The sequence below is a fragment of the Mobula birostris genome, chromosome 32, assembly GCF_030028105.1.
Source record: "Mobula birostris isolate sMobBir1 chromosome 32, sMobBir1.hap1, whole genome shotgun sequence".
NCBI lineage: Eukaryota > Metazoa > Chordata > Chondrichthyes > Myliobatiformes > Myliobatidae > Mobula > Mobula birostris.
The window spans coordinates 16573434-16589419 of record NC_092401.1 but is presented as its reverse complement, the minus strand read 5'-3'; the positions used below and the strand labels follow the sequence as shown (position 1 = coordinate 16589419).

The 15986-nt window shown below is 41.3% G+C and overlaps 1 protein-coding gene across 3 annotated transcripts in view; it reads left to right on the top strand.

Annotated features, from left to right (window-relative positions):
- Positions 1-15986, top strand: part of mvb12a (multivesicular body subunit 12A) — a 33763-nt gene that overhangs the window by 12278 nt on the left and 5499 nt on the right. For 2 of the 3 annotated variants that reach the window (XM_072248185.1, XM_072248184.1), the window contains exons 3-8: positions 1869-1967; positions 4597-4693; positions 6250-6379; positions 7620-7757; positions 8034-8140; positions 12570-12622. In XM_072248185.1, coding sequence (XP_072104286.1) covers positions 1869-1967; positions 4597-4693; positions 6250-6379; positions 7620-7757; positions 8034-8140; positions 12570-12622 — 624 coding nt within the window. The remainder of the gene's footprint in view (positions 1-1868; positions 1968-4596; positions 4694-6249; positions 6380-7619; positions 7758-8033; positions 8141-12569; positions 12623-15986) is intronic. The other variant, XM_072248186.1, reaches the window with a different exon arrangement.

Genomic DNA, 15986 nt, shown 5'->3' with positions numbered 1-15986 from the left:
AGTTTTAAGTCTGTTTTTCCAACGTTATATGATCATCACTGGCATGACTGATTTGTTTTTCGTATTGCTAATCCTTCTTTGCCCTTGAGAAGCTGTTGAAGAAGTGTCTTGTAGACTTTCTGCAGTCCACGTGGTGAAGTTCAAGTTTAATTGTCATTCAGCCATATTCATGAATACAGCCAAACTAAACAGCATCCTTTCAGGGGCCAAGATGCAAAACACAGTACCAACAGTCACACACAGCATATATAATTATGATAACATTAGGTAGAGATTTACGGGATTTCAGTCCAGTGACATTGAGAAAATCGTCTGTTATATTTGTTGGTATTACGAAGCAACTGATGTCCTCTTCTTCACGGTGGTGTTAATAGGTTTGGGTGCAACCATGTAAAAAAAAACCTTGTTTATTTGTTTCTGCACATACTATCAATAGTGTAATGTCAATACAGCAAAGAGGGATCACAATTTAAAGTAGTGGAGGGGTCCGGATGAACACAATAGCTTCATCATGACAAATGCTGAGTTGCTGCCTTGCTGTATCAGTGATGTTCATTGGTATTTTTTTCTGTCCCACACCTGCAGATGGGAATGATCTGGGGTAATGGGTGGATCATTGTTAATTTTTGCAAGTTTACAATAATTAATTCCTAGCACAAGGAGAAAAGCAGGGATGATCAGTACATATTCTTAAAAGATGGGCAACATTTGATCAACCATGAAATATATTGAAAAATAGGAGATGGGATTCTGATTTTGCAGCCTTGGATGCCAAGATTATATGGGATAATGCATATAAATAAAAAGAAATGTTTCAGATTCTGAGAGCTCCGTTCTAAAGGTGTAGGACTAGAAATAAAATCAAGATAGATATAGTGAGGGTAAAAATAGTGTGAGTGGGGAAAAAAACATGGAAACTCCAAAGATATCCTATAAATTTAGTATGTATAAGTAAGGAATGTGTGCGTCTATTGGAAATAAGGAGGTAACCTTTGTGGAGGTGGACAATGTGAATAAGGATTTAGTGCTTTCCCGGCATATATGACGAATAAACTCTTCTCAGGCTTCCAGCCATTTATACGTATCGATTATAACCAACGTTTCGATGACAAACCCTGCCATCTTCTTCCTGAAATGTCATTGATGATTTCAATCCAATAGCGAGTGTGAAGGTAGCAGAAAGTTGAGCTGAATGTTAATTGGTATTTTAATGACTGGTAGGTTGTTTGGAGTGTGATTTCTTGGGGGCTTAGTGCTACGTCCTTGTTTTTTTGTGATACTTATCTCTATAAGCTAGACAAATGTAGCTGGCATCATTAAGTGATTATACAAAAATTGAGTGTGTGGTTGCTATCAAGGAAGAGAGTATAAGGAAGATATTTTTTGACTAACTGGGTGAATGGAAAACTGGCCAACAGTGATCAGCCTGCAGAAGGATGAGTAATTCATTTGCCTGACGATGAAGACCAAAGCAATGGGAATACAGAAGAAATAGTAGGGAAATTGCAGTGGAATCCCATATTCATGACCTTGAGATAGCTAAGGCAAACGATTTCCATTGGTACTGCAGAAGTTAAGTGCGCAGGTCATAAGAACTAAAAAAGTATTAGACTAAAATGTAAAACAATAGCTCTGTGTGAACTTGTTAAGGAAGAAGAGGTACCAGGGCATATGAAGTCTTATTTAGTGCTAAGTCCAAAAAATTTGGTCAAGAGATTGCTGTAGCTTATACCATCCACTATAAATGTCTCTACAAGATAGCATTTCTGAGTAGGCATTGACTTGTGAGTTACACTTGTGTTGTTTGCTCCAAACTAAAAACTACTTGGCATTTAAAACTGCCCATCATTTGTGTATATATATTTTAGATCACTGCAACTGTAGAAGGATCTTCTGCAAACTTTGCTAAAGGCTTTGGTCAGAAATCTGGGTGCTACCTGTGTGCCAGCTCCTTGCTGGTTAAAGAGGTAGGTTGTCATCTGTTTTTCCTGCTTCCACCCCACCCTCAACATAGTGTGTGATATTACATTGAAGATCTTATAGAGTATGTTAAAATTGGTTTAGATGCAACAAGGAAATGGAGCCTAGTGTCATGGTAACAAGACAAAAGCCTTTCCCTCAATGACAGCAAAGCAAAGTGCTGGATATTGTATTCAAGAAATGAGATGGATTATAAAACCCTGTCTAAATTAATGGTGCTGAGGTGGAGGTGGTTGAAATCCTCAAGTTTCTATGTGTAAATATCATCAAAAATTTGTTCTTGTTCAGGTACAGCCAGAAAAGCACACCAACACCTCAACTTCCTCAGGATGCTAAGGGAATTTGGAATATCTTTGAAGATACTTACCAACTTTTATTGATGCAACATAGAAAGCATTCTATCTGCTTGCATCACAACTTGGCGTGGCAGCTGCTCTATGCAAAATGGCAATAAATTGCAGAGTGATTATAGTCAGGTCCATCACACAAATCAGCCTTTCCTTCATTGACTCCGTCTACTCTTCCTGCTGCCTTGGGAAGCAGCTACCATAATCGAAGACCTCTCGCATTCTGATCATTCTCTCTTCTCCTTCCTCCCATCGGGTAGAAGATGCAAAAGCATACCACCAGGCTCAAAGACAGCTTCTATCTTTCTGTTATTGGACTCGAGAATGGACTCCTCGTGCTAAAAAATGAATTCTTGATATACCTCATTGTTCATTATTTGTTTATCTGCACTGTACTTTCTCTAACCGCAACACTAAATATCCTGCATTCTGTTTTCATTTTACTACCTCACTGTAATTATATATGCCATAAGACAGAAGATTTTCACTCTGTCTAGGTACATGTGATAACAATAAACCAATATAAATAGGGTCCTTTGACTGCAGCTCATCGTTCAGAATGTTCAGGGCTTAGCCACCTCTGTCTAGTCCACCACCACATCAGTTTTGTTGCTGCATCCTGTGGAAGTCTTGAATTTATCAATAGATTTGTAATGCATAAAATCTTTCGGTTCCATCTGCCTTTGCACTCAACATGAGCTCTGACAGCGGAGCATGTACTTGCTGAGGTCCAATAGCCCTCAGTCATTATAGCGCAGAATGGGCCAATCATTAACTACAATGGGTATGTATCCAACGGCAACTTGGACCATGACACAGCTAGCAGAGAGCTCATTGACTACATGAGTGGGTTGGAAAGGGGAAATAAAAATAATTTGATTAAAAGTATTACACTGCATAAAGGCATCCGTTAGTCTTGCGAGACCATGGATCTGCACCTGGAAAGTCTTCACTCTCCAGGGCGCAGGCCTGGGCAAGGTTGTATGGAAGACCAGCAGTTGCCCATGCTGCAAGTCTCCCCTCTCCACAACACCAATGTTGTCCAAGGGAAGGGCATTAGGACCCATACAGCTTGGCACCGGTATCGTTGCAGAGCAATGTGCAATTAAGTGCCTTGCTCAAGGATACAACGCGTTCCCTCGGCTGGGGCTCGAACTCAAGACCTTCAGGTAGCTAGTCCGATGCCTTAACCACTTGGCCACGTGCCCACATTACACTGCAGAAGTCTTATAATTAGAATTAAAACCAGCATTTTAAGCTTTGTCCAAATTTCGAAGTTCTATAACTTGGAGAGCTATGAAACATAGTCAGTTCTGTAGTTGACCTGGCTTCCTGGATGTATTGCAGCCATCTACCTTTCTGTATGTGTGTGAATTGAGCTTGGTCCCAGGCACCCAATTTGACTGTTCATTGATTGTCAGGCCCTTTGCGGAAGACAGCCTTGCCATGTACTTCCACTGCCAATTCTGTAAACGTATCAGAACTCATGGATTCATGCAAGACATTTGAAAACTGTTTGGGCCAAACAGCACAGTTAATGTACAACAAGAATAGCATGAACCCATATCTTTGGGGGGGTGCGGGGGAGTGCATGGTGGGGTGAAAGGTGACCATCACAGTAGGCATCAGTGAAGTCTCAATAGTCCACCTGGATCCAAAATGTATTTATTTCTTGAGATGGCATAGAACAGGCCCTTTTGGCCCAATGAGCCACACCACCCAGCAACCCTACCTAATCACAGGGCAATTTACCATGGCCAATTAGCCCATTAAACAGTACGTTTTGGGAATGTGGGAGAAAGCAGGGGCACACAGGATACGCAGGCACTTGTAGGAAGAATCTGCAAACTTACTGACAGCATTGGAATTTAACACCAACGCCCCGAGCGGTAACAGCAACACATTAACCACAATGCTAGCTGGCCAGTGGTGTCGTGGCATCCCCACTGGACTTCGAGGCAAGTGGTCCTGGGTTCGAATCTAGCTGGCTCTTTGCATGCTTTCTATTCCTAATGGATTAAGCGTCGAGCTAGCAACTCAAGCCTCGTATGAAACAATCAAGTGCTAACAAAATGGCAAAGTTGCCACCCGATGCACCACAAGATAACCGCCACGCTACCGTGGCACCGCTGACTCTAATTCTATCAGTTCCATTATGATATAAAGACAATTTCAAAGCAATTTGTGGTTGAGGTGCTTAGAATGTTGGTGTCACCAGACTTTGAGAGGATATGTTGATTTTGTGTTAATATTAAGCTCTATTTGTCAGAATCCTCAGGGAGATGTTGTGGCAGATATCCAGTTACTTCTTGATAAAAGCCCTTTACCTTCAGGATATACTTTTGTGGATGAATTCTTAGACTCAAGTAAGTATTTTTTTGCAACAATCTTAAAGTTGTTTTGGTATGAAATGGAAATGTAACTGGTTGTTTTAACATAAACATATCGTGCCTGATACTTAAATCAATTGGTGGACTAAACACCTGTGCATTTTCCTGGTACCTGGGATGAGAGAAAATAAAGACTTGAGCATGTCTCATAAATTTCTTTAATAATAAAAATTGAACATACTCATGTATTGCATTACATACGAACTTGATGGCTCAAATAGCCTTCAACTGTGCTATGTCATGCTGCTTAGCAAATCAATAAATTTGTTTTCAACTCTGAGCTTAGGCTTGTTCTGACCTTATCAAATTCCTTCTTGGAACTCCATAGAAATAATGTGTTACTATAGTGTAATTTTGCTATGTTATATTTGCCATTATAAAGGCATTTTTTGTGTTACATGGCGACCTTTACCTTACCTGGCATTATAACTCACTGGTGCAGGAGTGTCCAAACTGTCTGTGTTAGAGAGTCCATCACTAATTTACCTTGAAGCTTTCATCTCCATATTTCTTGTATGTTCATGATTCTTGATCCTCTATCTTTTGTTTGCATATCTTGTTATTCTTGTGCTACTCACATACAATTAAAACAAGTGTCAAATGATCAGATGTTATAATTTAGGATCAATGAAGCAAGTGGATAAAACCAGCTGCTGTAAAAGCCCAGATTCATGAATCAGAATGTTTCTGATTTAATTTTAACTTGGATCGTTGGTACTCATGGACTATACCCTTGGATCAGATACTATTGCACCATGTTTCTAAGTCATTGTATAATGAATGATTGATAAGTTGAACTTGTCTATCATAACCTATTGGTTAAGCACAGAATAATGGCAAGGCAGCAATTTGAGTTTTAATTCTATCTTAAATCTGTGTGGCATTGGCCACTATAATAGTCACTTTCCCATTTTTATACAAGTCAGTGAAACAGCTGCCAACAACTTAAACTAGGTTAGAACATCGATTCTGTATTGCTAGTCAATGTCTGCTTAGAGGGACTGGTCGCAGAGAAGCCATGGACACTTTGTTTTGATTCACACAGGCTCTAATGGGATTTTACAAATGTTTGTAGAAGAGAGCCAAATTCAGTACAGACTACCTGTGTACTCCCTGTTAGCTTTGTATATTCCATACACAAATATTGTCTTTCACTTGTCCCAATATCAAAAATATTGTGCGATCTTTTGTCTAGCTTCTCCATCCCCCTGATAATCAAAGGTGAAGGGCCTTAATGAAAAGTACTGTCAGAACGCCGTCAGTCACTTCAAGCATTAAAAAAGCAGTTGGAAGGACTAGAACTGCACAACATCCAAGGGATCATTTCAACTACTGCTTAGCATGAGTACAATTGGATTATGACTGTGAGTCTTGAGTATCAAGTTGTGAGGGTTTCTAGCCTAAATCCCCATTGGTGTTGGGATGTGCCTGCAGTTTTGACTATATTTCCACATTCTTTTAACCCCTTTCATTCCCCGGCATACTCTTCTCCCAGTTTTAACTATAGTAACAGTTCTCCCTTCTTTCTTCAGAGGTTTCAGTGTCTAAAAAGAAACGTTTATGTATTAGGAAAGTCCCATTCAAAGAGGCAGACACTGCTGTGTTTGATATCAAACTGACTGGGAAAAGCAAGCAGTTTGTGCCTTCGTATACATGCATAGGGTAAGTAATGTCTGCCTTAATTATGCCAGAAGTTTTTTTTAAGAAGTGAAAGACGTTCCCTGTCAAGTGCAATTTTAGCATAATTGAATAATTGCATAATTTAGCATAACTTAAGTAAATTTCATGGCAATGTATACAGTACAGATTTGTACCTGTATTAATTTTCGTTGTGTTTAATAGAAAATCAGAAAGATGGATAGCATTGCTCAGTTTCATGAGGAGAGCTTTCTATAGAGCTTAAGGTGTTTTCCTGTAATCACAAACCTTGCTTGAACTTACTGCAGAGTATAGAAGAGGCTTTTTACATTCTCTGAATAATTTGCGTCACTCATCAGGCACCATATCTAATCAAATGCTTTCAGTTTGGTACCTAAGTACAAGAAAGGATCTGTTAATTATTGACTAGGTTCATTATTTGGTTTAAAGACTGCTCCATTTTTCTGAGGTTTTATCTTGATGCATATTTATCAGGTACAGGTCTCTGCCTGTGTTTATTAGGTATCCACAGGTCTGCCTTGGTTTCTGTTTATTTTGCCTGTTTGGCGTATGTTTGCTAAGCATATACACTCAATAACCACTTTATTAGATACCTCCTGTGCTTTATAAAGTGGCCACTAAGTGTAAGTTTGTGGTCTTCTGCTATTAGGTGCATGAGTGGAACCCGATGTTGTCCTCTGCTGCTGTAGCCCTTCCATTCAATGTTCGACATGTTGTGCGGTCAGAGATGCTCTTCTGCACATTCCTAGTGTAATGGGTGTACATTTGAGTTACTCTTGACTTCCTGGCAGCTTGAACCAGTCGGACCATTCTCCTGAACCTCTCTCACTAACAAGGCATTTTTGCCAGCAGAACTGCCACTCACTGGATGTTTTATCTTTTACACACCATTCTCTGTAAACTCTAGAGACTGTTGTGCGTGAAAATCCCAGGAGATTAGCAGTTTCTGAATGACTCAAGCCACCTGTCGGTCACCAACAGATATTCCAGAATCAGAGTCAATTAGATCACATTTCTTCCTCATTCTTTTGTTTGGTGTGAACAACTGAACCTCTTGACCATGTCTGTATGCTTTTATGCATTGGGTTGCCTCCAATGTGATTAACGGATTAGATATTTGTATTAATGAGCAGGTGTACCTAATAAAATGGCTACTGAGTGAGATGTACGCGGGATGCACAACTATGTCCACAATGTGTGTGTGCAGATGTATTAGCTATTCTGTTTTATTTTTATTTTACAGAGAGCTAAGTGGTTTTGTCATCTGGTGTCTCAAAGGGAGAGTAGCCAAACCAAAACCACTGCCCAAGCCAAGAAGCATGAATAAAGATATGAAAAGTCTATCAATAGAGAACGAAATTTCAAAGTCCTCGCCTCAAAGGTATATACATTTTTCAGAGAATATATCAACTTTTTTAGTTTTGAATTGTGACACTGCTACAAAATCCCATCTTTTTTGGCATTATTGACTTTTTGATGTAATAAAGACTTAACGAAGATTTGTCCTGCCATAAAAGCTGATATTTGTCACGGGATTAAGTCAAGATGGCTATCTCCACTGATGAAAAGTAAATGAAAGTACGTGGTAAAGTTCATGAAAGTATGTGGTAAAGTTTATGAAAGCTACATTTAAAATGCTGTTCGATTTTTTTTCAAGCAAAAAGCAAGAAAGTGATGCATGTGCAGTTCGTCTTAGCAAGAGGCGATCAACTTTAGAACCCAAAGATGCTGTGTACAGCTCAGAGAATATTTATGGGATCTCAGGTAAGGGTGGACAGCCTACTTTTTCCATTACTTCTAATTCTTTAAAATGAGGGAAAGTAGAACCATAAAGGGAGAGAGAAATGTGAGAGATGAGACTGCTTTTAAAAGATCTTTCTCGAGTACTGCTCATTCTGGACTGGTGTTGATCTAAATTCAAATGAATGCTCATTTAAGGGCCACAGAAACTCTACTCGCTGCATTTATCAGTAGCTTTAGGAGCCAAGTTCAAATTAAAGGATATTTTTAGTCCATGTATATGATGATTGTCTTTCCTTATTTACATGATTGAGCTTATTAATTAACCTCCTTACCTCCCTCTGATTCGTTCCTTTTTCCTTCCTCCCCCCCCCCCCCCCCGTCTTCACCTATCACCTTCTAGTTATCCTCCTTCCGTTTGCCCACTTTTTCTATTCTGGCATCTTCCTCCTTCCTTTCCAGTCCTGAGGAAGGGTCTCAGCCCAAAATGTCAACTGTTTTTCCATTTCCATAGATGCTGCCTGGCCTGCTGAGTTCCTCCAGCATTGTGTGTGTGTGTGTTGCTCTGGATTTCCAGCATCTGCAGACTGTCTTGAGCTCATTATTTGCCCTTGCATCCCCAGTTTCTGAGATCCAATCCAGCAAAGCAGTGAGAATCTCTGTCCCAGTCAGAAATAATTTTATCAGTTTACTCTTTTGGAGATTGAAGAGTAAATCTGATGAGCAAAAAATACTTTAACCCACCAGTACTGGTAAAATTGGAGGTATTTTTTGACAGCTGTCTACGCTTACAACAAATGGGGGGAAAAAATTGTAATTGTGTTGTTATCTTCATTATAAGTTTTGCTTCCCACTGTTGAATGAGAGTGGCTACTCTTTAGATATTTAAATACAGGATTAGTACCCCTCATCTGAAGTTCCAAAATCCGAAATGTTTTGCTGACATGATGTCACAAATAGAAAATTCCACAAGGCACTGGGAAGATTCCTAAGTGATATGCAAGTCTCTGCACACCATAACAGCTCTGAGAAGTATCTTAAAATACTGTATGTAACGTGAGAAGTTAATGAAAAATAGAAAAACGCTGCATAGAGTGAAAAATGAAGATATTGATTGTGTATTGCAAGAATGGTTTCTTCGGCATTGGAGTGAACGTGTGCCGCTTAACGGTATGCTGATCATGAAACAATCAAAGATCTATCCCAATGAACTGAAAATTGAAGGTGTGTAATAGCTTAATGCATAGAATTATTAAACTACTACCCCCCCCCCCCCAGTCACACAGTACTTGTTGTGGAACTGGCAGCTGTTTAGCTGTTTAAGATCAATGTCAGATATGGAGGTAATTGCAGCAGTGGAATGCCATTATAGACGTGGTTGAGTGCGCAAATTCAACCCTGACAGTCTGTGGAGGACCCAGCTCCATCATGTCAGACTGTGTGCCCACTGCAGACTGTTCACTTTGTGAGCTTCACATAAGCTGTATATGTAACACAAATGGATTTCTTGTTTAGACCTGGGTCCCATCCCCAAGGTATCTCATTATATAGACAAATATTCTGAAATCTGAAATCCGAAACATTTCCAGCCCAAGCATTTGGATAAGGGATGCTCAACCTGTGGCTGTTTTAAATTATTTCCCTTAATATAGCGTGACATTGATGGAGGGAAGATCAAAACTGTAAGACCATAAGATATAGGAGCAAAATTAGGCCATTGAGTCTGCTGCACCAGATCATCATGGCTGAACCATTTGCCTCTCAACCCCAATCTTCTGCCTTCTCCCCGTATCCCTTCAGGCTAACATAATAAGCAGTATGGTTCTGCTAAGCTATCTTTTCGGGGCAGATTCTGTGCCCCATGTTCATTTTACTGTCCAGTTTCATCCTCTTACTGATTTACTGTTCAGTACATCGATCTCAACAGCCCTCTGAGTCACAGAATGCCAACTATGTACAATTTTCTGCTGAAATAAGTTTCTTCTCTGCCCTGACTGATTTACATTATGAGAACACTCAGCCCTCTTTTATTGTCATTTAGGAATGCATACATGCATTAAGAAATGATACAATGTTTCTCCGGAGTGATATCACCGAAAACAGGACAAATCAAAGACTAACACTGACAGAACCACATAATTATAACATATAGTTACAGCAGTGCAAAGCAATACCATAATTTGATGAAGAACAGACCATGGGCACAGTAAAAAAAGTCTCAAAGTCCCCGAGTCGATCGACTCCCGAGTCCCTGATAGCAGGCGGCAAAAGGGAGAAACTCCCTGCCATAAACCTCCAGGCACCGCCAACTTGCCGATGCCTTGGAAGCAGCCGACACTGAGTCTGTCCGTCCGAAAACTTCGAGCCTCCGACCAGCCGCTCCGATACAGCCTCCCGAACGCCATCCTTTGCCGAGCGCCTTTGACCTCGCCCTGGCCGCTGACACACGCAAAGCTGAGGATTTCGGGGCCTTCTGCTCTGGAGATTCCGGTTATCACACAGTAACAGCGGCAGCGAAGCGGGCATTTCAGAAGTTTTCCAGATGTTCCTCGGTACTCTCATGTACGTCTCCATCAAATCAGAATAGTGCACAGTCCCCTACTTGACAGATAACAGATACCATTCACTCACCGGAGAGGCCGCGCGCGCTGCCGTCGTGTCGCCATCTTCTCCTCACAATGCAGTGAGAATGCAGAATGATCTCCAGTGGAGGTGGTGGATGTGGGTTTGAGTTCAACATTCAAGAGAAATTTGGATGGGTACATGTATAGGAGGGGCGCGGAGGGCTAGTCTGGGTGCAGGTTGATGGGACTAGATGGGTCAAAGGGCCTGTATCTGTGCTGTAGTGTTCGATGCCTCTATGATGTTGTCTATGTAGACTTCAGCAAGGCTATTAATGAAGACCAATTGGTCGGCTGGTCCAGCAAGTTAGATCAGGTGGGTTACAAAGTTGACTTGGTGGAAGCAGAAGGAAGTTGTTCTTCAGATCTGAGATCTGTGAACCAAAGGTGTGCGTCAGGGATTAGTGCTGTCTCCCCTATTTGTCGTATATATTATCAATTTTGTTGAACATGTAAGTAGCATGATTTGGGTAAATTTGTGTACTTTGGTAGTGGACAGTGAAGAAAGTTGTCTAAAGTTACAACAGTGTCCAGATTAATTGGAAAAATGCATCAAACAATGGCAGGTGGAATTTAACTTCAACAAGTATGAAGTGATCTATTTTGAGAGGTTAAATGAAGGCAGAAATGGCAGGGCTCTGTGGAATGAAACAGCTCAGGGTGTTTCTCTGAAAATAGTGACACAAGTAGACAGAGTGTAGCCTTCATTGGTTGGAGTGTTTAGGTACAAGAATTGGATGGCATATTATAGCTGTACAAGATGTTATTTAGATTTGTATTAGTTTATTACCAGGGTGCATGAAGTTACTTGTTCATGTGAAACTAAGAGTTAACTACATACATTATGGAAATAAACACAATAAATACAGTGAAGAGAGCAAAAGAACAGAATGGTGCAAAATTGCAGTGCAGTCTCAAGTAGTGTAAAAACAAATGTTGTAGAAACAAATTTGAATTAATAATGTTAGATAAAATTGGGAGTCCAAGACCATGGCAACACTATCAAGAAGGGAATATGAAGTGGGGGGGGCGGGGGAGGGTGGAAGACAGGACTTGAAGTACTGTGTGCAGTTCCGGTCACCATACCATATGAAGAATGTGACTAACTGAGAGATACAGAAAAGATTCAGAAAGATGTTGCTGCGACTGGAAGGCTTGAATTCTAAGGAGGGGTTGGATAGGCTTGGACTGTTTTCCCTGGAGTGAAGGAGTCTGAGGAATTACTTTAGACTAGAGATTTACATATTTAAAAAAATAATGAGTATAGATAAAGATGATGGTCACTTGTCTTTGTCTCAAGGTAAGGTACCTAAAGTATAACCTTGCGTTCAACAAGCTTCTTGTGGCAGGTCAGCTAAGTTTCAAACCAAGATGGTACTGTTCAACTGGTGTTGATTATATTTCAGAGCTAAGGTCATCAGTGGTCAAACTGCATTGTGCACATGATGCTTACATTTGAGCACAGTCTGAAGCCAACTTGCAAAGGAGAGAACAAGCCAGCATTCACTGTCAACAACTCCCAGTTCCTTTATCAACCTGCCTCAGCTTTTTTCATTTCAGGATATATGTGTGACTATACTTATCAAAAATATGGTTCATTTTATATTTGTTCTCCTTGCTGATCTGCACTAACAATAAATCTTCACTGAGATATTTTGACCAGAGGAGAAGCTAGTTTCCTGTGTTTGACTTGTGAGTTTGCTAATAGTAATAGAGTAATAATGAGAATGGGAGATAATCACATAAGAGAGGAACAGATTAGATAATTTTGAAAGGGTTAGATATTTGTGGTGTTGGAATATAAAGCCAGTTTTACTCTTTTTTAAAAACAGCTATGGATGGTGTCCCTTTCACTTTACACCCCAGATTTGAAAGTACGATGAATGTAAGTACAACCTGTTGCACTGATCACAATTGTGTTGTAGTAATTTCAAAATGTGCTTTTCTCAGATTGTTTCTCTTCAGCAACTTTCCATAGTACGTTACTATCTGAAGAAAACCTGCCTTCTATTTTATTCTATTGATTTGTAGTGCAGAATAGGCCCCCAAGCCACGGTGCCCAGCAGTCCCCCAACTAAACCGTAGCCTGATCATGGGACAATTTACAACGACCAGTTAACCTACCAAATGGCACATCTTTGGACTGTGGGAGGAAATGGGAGCACCCTGAGGAAACCCATGCAGTCATGAGGAGAGGGTACAAACTCCTTACAGGCAATAGCGGGAATTGAACCCGCGTCACCGGTACTGTGCTAACCACTACACTACCATGCTACCCCATTTTACTACATCCTTGCATGTTCACAGACAAAACTCTTGAGCGATTGGCTATAGCTTTGTTGTTTCTGGAATTCTTTAACTAGAGGTATCTGGTAGTCTTTGGGGTTGAGGGGATATGTAAAGGTTATGGTGCCTAACCTGTACACCTCAGCTCGTGCTCCTGCTGCTCATTTTCTGGGGAGACAGGTCTTTTCATACGCTACCAAAGACACCTTGTACTGTGACTTTGGTAGGTAGTCCCACTCCCTCAATCTCATTAATCATTATCAGTGCGGTATTTCCACTGTCTTGATTGCTACTGATCATAGTTTAGAGATTCCTTTACAATCAGCCACCCTCCCCTTCATTCAAACTGCCATCTTATTCTGACACCACCCGTCACTGATCACTGTCGAGAGGTTCTCAGCCACCAAAGTCTGCTCAAACCCTTCTACAAACTCCCCATTTCTTATCTAGTGTCAAAAGGTCAACACAACCACTGCAGCTTCAGCCTTGTCATCAAACCAGCAGACAGGGGTTGGTATTAAGTTTATTATCGCCCCTTTTACCAAGATTCAGTGAAAAACTTGTCTTGCATACTATTCATAATGATCAAATCATTACGTAGTGTATTGAGGTAGAACAAGGTAAAACAATAGCAATGCAAAATAAATTGTAAAGCTACAGAGAAAGTGAAGTGCAGGTAAATAATAAAGAACAAGATCATACCATTGTGTAGTGAACTCACCTCTACATAGCAAAGGCAAGGCAGTAGCTCTTAGACATCTCCCTGGATTTTGTCCCTACTAATGACATTCAAACCACCATTTTCTGCACCAACATGATTTCAGGAGAACTTCCCTCAATGGCCTCCAATCTCATCCTTTCTCCAACCCCACATTGCCCTGATCTACCTAGGTCCACTGTTTTTGCCCCCACTTATGTCCGCATATCTTGATTCCATCTTGCCCAACACCCCGCCCGCCCCCCCCCCAGTCAGACCCTCCCTACTTATATCTGGGATACCTCACATGACCTCCAATATGTCAACATTTCCAATTCCCTTACCTCATCTGTCCCTGTACACCTCTTCTCCACTAGGAAAGCCTCAATATTGTTTCTTCGTGGACACGATGCAACCAACCGCCTCTAACAACACTTACTGCTGCCTGGAGCACTTGTCCTTCCCCTCGATAACTTCTCTTTAAATTCGTGCTACTTTCTCCAGGTAAAAGGGGTAACCATGGAACCTTGCATGGGTCCCAGCAATGCCTGTCTTTTTGTCAGCTTCACTGAGCAGTCTTGGATACTAGCACCATACCCCACGTCTTTCTCTGCTATATAGATGACTGCATTGGTGCTGCCTCTTGCACCCATGTAGAACTTGTCAACTTTATTAATCTTGCCACCAGCTTCCACCCTGCCCACAAATAATACCGGTGACGGACTATCCATACATCTACTACAAATCCACTGACTCAGTGCTTGCATTCCCTCTCTTGCACACACTTCATTCCATTCTCCCCATTACGGTCTGTTGTGCTTCCTGCTTAAGATGAGGCTTTTCATTCTAGAACATCCTATCCATGCCTCTTCTATTTTCTGCACTTCTGCTCTTACCCCTACTCCCCCCCCACCCCAGAAGAAAAGTGATAAGGATAATCCTAGCCACTCGCCATTCACATTCTCTATATTAGTTTTTTTTTAAATCCTATTTCTGTAGCCTTTTGCTAGTTACACTGCACATTTGATTATGTTGTAGCTTCCAACTGTCATTTTATTATTCCACATCTGTGATCTCCGTCTCAGAGGCCAATGTTGGGCTGTCTTTAAAGAGAGTGAACCCTACAAGGCGGAAGGTCCCGATGGAGTACCTGGCAAGGCTCTGAAAACCTCTGCCAACCAACTAGTGGGAATACTCAAGGACATATTCAACCTCTCACTGCTGTGGGCGGAAGTTCCCCCTTGCTTCAAAAAGGCAACAATTATACCAGTGCCTAAGCAGAATAATGTGAGTTGCCTTAATGACTTTCGCCCGGTAGCACCCACATCGACAATGACGAAATGCTTTGAGTGGTTGGTCATGACTAGACTGAACTCCTGCCTCAGCAAGGATCTGGACCCATTGCAATATGCCTATCGCCACAATAGGTCAACGGCACGCAATCTCAATGGCTCTCCACACGGCGTTAGAGCACCTGGACAACACAAACACCTACATCAGGATGCTGTTCATCAACTTTAGCTCAGCATTTGATACCATCATTCCCACAATCCTGGTTGAGAAGTTGTAGAATCTGGGCCTCTGTAGCTCCCTCTGCATTTGGATCCTCAACTTCCTAACACATCCTCCTCGCTGACGATCAACACTGGCACACCTCAGGGGTGTGTGCTTAGCCCACTGCTCTCCTCTCTCTATATACACATGACTGTGTGGCTAGGCATAGCTTAAATACCATCTCTAAATTTACTGATGATACAACCATTGTTGGTAGAATCTCAGGTGGTGACAAGAGGGCGTACAGGAGTGAGATATGCCAAGTAGTGGAATGGTGCCACAGCAACAACCTGGCACTCAACGTCATTAAGACGAAAGCTGATTGTGGGCTTTGGGAAGAGTAAGACAAAGGAACACATACCAATCCTCATAAAGAGATCAGAAGAGGAGAGAACGAGCAGCTTCAGGTTCCTGGGTATCAAGATCTCTGAGGATCTAACCTGGTCTCAACATATCGATGTAGTTATAAAGAAGGCAAGACAGCGACTATACTTTATTAGGAGTTTGAAGAGATTTGGCATGTCAACAAATACACTCAGAAACTTCTATAGTTGTACCATGGAGAGCATTCTGACAGGCTCCAGCACTGTCTGGTATCGAGGGGCTACTGCACAGGACCGAAACAAGCTGCAGAAGGTTGTAAATCTAGTCAGCTCCATCTTGGGTACTAGCCTACAAAGTACCCAGGACATCTTCAGGGAGCGGTGTCTCA